General features: G+C 43.6%; 1 protein-coding gene across 1 annotated transcript; it reads right to left on the bottom strand.

Annotated features, from left to right (window-relative positions):
• On the bottom strand, positions 1-3,919 carry larp6b (La ribonucleoprotein 6, translational regulator b). The gene is made up of 3 exons (XM_067387439.1): positions 3,772-3,919; positions 2,146-2,359; positions 1-1,290 (listed from the first exon to the last, which is right to left on the bottom strand). Exons 1-3 carry the CDS (start codon positions 3,873-3,875, stop codon positions 181-183), a joined length of 1,428 nt encoding a protein of 475 aa, XP_067243540.1. The 5' UTR covers positions 3,876-3,919; the 3' UTR covers positions 1-180.
• Positions 3,920-4,508: the final 589 nt, after the last annotated feature.

Below are 4,508 nucleotides of genomic sequence, written 5' to 3'. Positions count from 1 at the left end.
TTCAATATTTAATTAGATACTTTTTTACATTACATCCCCCCCCTAATTTCATTAATAGGAGCAATCAACATGTCAGTAATTATGTTGCGTTAAAAGTGCTTCTGTTGCACTGCAGAATACGGTTCTCACATACAGGCTGAGTGATGGAAAAAAAGACTTTATAATGCATCTTTGATAGGGTCAGTGGGGCAGCAGCACCTTCCCCCTACCAATGCAGTTGTGAAAACCCTTGGTCCCATCAGGGCCGACAGGCTGGCGCACAACCAGGACACCCAAAGACCTCACAATCTGATTGGATGACAACAAGCTACCCATCTCAGGCTGAATGACCTGGGCGGCATATTTACGTCTCTGGACCCACGGGCTGCCCGTGAACCCCAAGTCATCTGGGGAGAGCTCATCCGAGCCCTTGTACCTGCTGAAGGAGGATGTACCAGCTGCAGTGGGCGTGCTGCTGAGAGGATGTGTGGCCAGAGGAGAGGTCACATGACTGCAAGGAAAAAGCTTGCGAGGCAGGAGGGGGCTCCCTACGGGACTGCACAGAGGATTCTTGTAAGGGTCAGAGCGGAAAGTCGATATCCGCGGGATGGCGAGAGGACTGCCGTAGAGGGCCTGTGGGCGGGAGACTCTGCGGTTGGGCCGGGGTGAGGCAGGGGCAAAATCAGACTCTGAAGAGCTGCAAACAGCCGAATCCTCCAAAGAATAAATGTACCGCCTGGCTTTTCTGTTAGGCTTTTTTAAACCGTCACTGTCAATACCTTCTTCTGACTCTTCCTCCACTAGGTTTTGGCTCCATCCTGGCTTACGGGTTCCACGGCTACCCAGCAGGACCACACAAATGCCCCTTCCTCCCTGCTGCTGCTCTTCTGCCTTCAGGGCCTCGTAGGCTTTGCGTGCGCCCTCTAGATACTCGTACTCCACCACAGCACACACTTTGCGCCCCAGTTCGACGTGTTTCTTAGTATAGCGTTTCAACTCTGCAGGGATCTCTTTTCCTGGGCGCAGAATGCGGAGAGAAGAAATGGTGCCGTAGGGGGAAAACACCCGCATTGCGGCTTCCATTATGCCTAGCTGCTCTCCACCCGGTGACTCTTTTAACTCGTCCTTGACTGGGTCAACGCCATCGAAGAAGTTCCAGGCCAGAAGCAGCTTGCTTGTGGGAATGCACAGGAGCCAGTTGGGTACTGGAGTCCTTCGTCGCACCTTGGTACCAAGTTCATTCACTTCCAGCAGCGGAGAGGTTCTTGCAGCCGCCAGTGTGGTGCGCCAGTCTCGTGTGAGATCTCTAATCTATGACAAATCAATGAAAAACACATTTCCTGATGATAACACTTCTACTCAGATCAAGATGATGTTGGTTAATTTAGGGTGCATTCACACTTGTCATGTTTGGTTAGATTAAAACGAACCATGGTGCGATTGCTGTTAGTGCGGTTCACTTGAACATGTATGAACGCTGCCATCTGAACCCTGGTGAGCACCAAACAAGCGGACCGAGACCGCTGAAAAAGATGGGTCTCGGTCCGCTTGCAAACTAAGTCTGGTGAGGTTCAAATGATATATGAATGCAACACGGACCAAAGAACTGTAAACGAACCAAAAACAGGAAGAAGAGACCCTAAAAAGGGCAGACTCCTCACGCATATCGTTTTTTCTCGTCATAGTTGTGAGTTTGCCCATGACAGGCATCAGACGCGCGTCTCCACGCAGCAGATCGTATGTGTGCGTGACGGATGGATTCCCGCTGCTGTTTTGACTCCTTTACACATTTTTATAAGCTCTTCACGAGTTCCCGGCTGTTAAAAATACCATCATATGCAGGTGACGCGCACACACAACAAGCGCATTTATCTCGGCACGCAGCATTGTTTTGGATGTCAAAATAGGCAATGCGTCATAAAATCCAACTAATCAGGTTGTGTGACTTTAGGTTTGGTGATAAAATTGCCGATCTGGGGTGCGTTTCTCAAAGCGAACTATGGTCGTAAATTCCGTTGTTACCAGTAGAGTTCAATGGGACTTACGACCATAGTTCACAAACGATGCTTTCGGGAAACGCACCCCTGAATGCTAATCAGACCAGGACTAAATGTTTTTTTGGTCCAGACCAAATAAACCAAGTGTGAACGCAGCCTTAAATCTCACCTTTTTGAAAGATGTCAGTAGCTTCAAACTAACATAACCCATCTTGTTTCTTTGGACATGTTTAAGCAGAAAAGAATCATCTGATAGATTTTCATCAGAAAGGTAGTCCTCGAGCTGGGCAGCAATTTGTTGTGTCAAATCATCATTTGGAGGAATCCAGAGTTCACCCTCACAGAACTCCTCTTCAAAAACATCAGTCAATTCAGTTGAACTCCTGAAAAAAACAGTTGTTTAATACATGTATTTGGAATTAGCCTAGTTTTTTTTTTTTTTTAGGAAGCTGCCCTCACTGAATATTAGTTTTTACACTTAAAGGATTAGTTCACTTTCAAATGAAAATTAGCCCAAGCTTTACTCACCCTCAAGCCATCCTAGGTGTATATGACTTTCTTCTTTCTGGTGAACACAATCAGAGATATTTTAGGCCCTGTCGTGTTTCCGAGACGTGTTTTTGTCAATACGCACAAATTTTGTATCGGATAAGTGTTTCGTCCACACAGATCTGGCGTTTTCGAAAGGTGAAACCGTTATTTTTTGAAATCGGGTCCCAGAGTGGATAAATATGAAAACGCCATCTTTGCGTTTTCGTTTGGACAGCCAATCCGTATATTTTGTGAAATGATGATGTCATCACCCACGTGTCGACCCTAGTCAGACGCCGCTAACAGCACAAAACAGCAACAACAATAGCAATGCTTGTGCTGCAGAAATGCTGCAGAAGCTACTGAGCTAAAATAAAGCGTTATTTCTAAGCTTTACTATAGTTGGTATACAGCGCGCAAGGTTTAGTCTTATTCCCCGTTTTAGGTGCATCTCTGTGGCAGAATTACAGCACCACATACTGGTCTGGCATGTATACTACATCATTTTGAGTCATTTCAGTGGTTTCGTGTGGACGCAGATATTTTGAGACGAGAGGAAAAAAAAAAAAAAAAGATTGGTTAGGGTAAGCTCTGGGTTCGAGTGGACGTAGCCTTAATAAGTATCCTGACACATCCGAGCTTTATAATGGCAGTGAACAGGGGTCACTTGTATGAGCTGAAGAAAGTGCTTTCATCTGCATCCATTCACGGCTACGGGGGGTTAATAAAGGCCTTCTGAAGCAAAGCGATGCATTTGTTTAAAAAAATATCCATATTTAACATGTTATGAAGTAAAATATCTAGCTTCCACCAGACCGCCTTCCGTTTTCAACATACAAATAAAGTGTAAAACACAGTTCAAAAAGCTTATGCTATGTGCCTTCCCTATTCAACTTACGGGGAAAAAAAGTAACTGACACACACCATATTTCACTTCCTAACTTGTTAAAACGGCCCTGGAGCCATGTGGAATATGTTTATGATGGATGGATGAGGATGGATGTGGATGGATGGATGCACTTTCCTCAGCTCTCATAACCGTGATTCCTGTTCACTGCCATTATAAAGCTATGATTCGTCAAGATATTCATTAAAATATCACTTACTATGTTTATCAAAAATAAAAACTCATATACACCTAGGATGGCTTGAGGGCGAGTAAAGCTTGGGCTAATTTTCATTTGAAAGTGAACTAATCCTTTAATATAAAGAAAGAAACAAACTTAAAATCTACAATTTTTGAATTATCTAACCATTGTCTTACCCGTCCAAACTATCATTTAGCCCATCATCAGTGTATGAGAACAGCCCCTTTGATTGCTGAGTGTCTTCACAATGGAAGATGTCAGTAAAACCAGGTGAGGACATGCTGTTGACAAACTGTACATTGACAAAGGCTGAACTGTGTTCGATTAAACGTTTAAAAATACATATAATTAAACTGCATTGTAAACAGCCTACCTGACGACTTCCGTCTGCTTCTCCGTTTCCTGCCACACATCCCCTGAAAACAGGTGATCCTTGTTAGAATACTGATTTAAACGTCCCTACGTCACAATTGAAAAAAGATGTGTATTGGGCGACGTCGTGCTAGTTTTGTAACAAATCCTAAATTATTAGGAAGCGTAAATTCATAAAAAAAATGTTTAAAGACGTTTGTCAATATTCAAATGTTTTTAAAATACTTTTTTGTGATAAGTTAATTGAGATTAAATATTGAATATAATGCACATGCGCACTGAACGCATATCGCCGATTGTAAGCATAAATAATTGTACGGAAAAAATGTCTCACATTTTGTTCTCGTAGACCCAGCTATATTATTAACACTTAATCTCTCTTAATTACTCAATTACACGCCGACTCTGTTCCCAAGACCTCACTAATGGACGTGTTAGTTACTTTGCGACCCGTGGACTTTTGGAGACCCTGTAGACATGCAGTCCCACCATGAACCCGACTTGTGTGTGTACTGTGAGGGATGAGGTGTCAAGATTAAAT

Source organism: Chanodichthys erythropterus, chromosome 6, assembly GCF_024489055.1.
Source record: "Chanodichthys erythropterus isolate Z2021 chromosome 6, ASM2448905v1, whole genome shotgun sequence".
Taxonomy (NCBI): Eukaryota; Metazoa; Chordata; class Actinopteri; order Cypriniformes; family Xenocyprididae; genus Chanodichthys; species Chanodichthys erythropterus.
The sequence above is the reverse complement of the archived record's forward strand: the minus strand, read 5'-3'. Positions and strand labels throughout refer to the sequence as shown.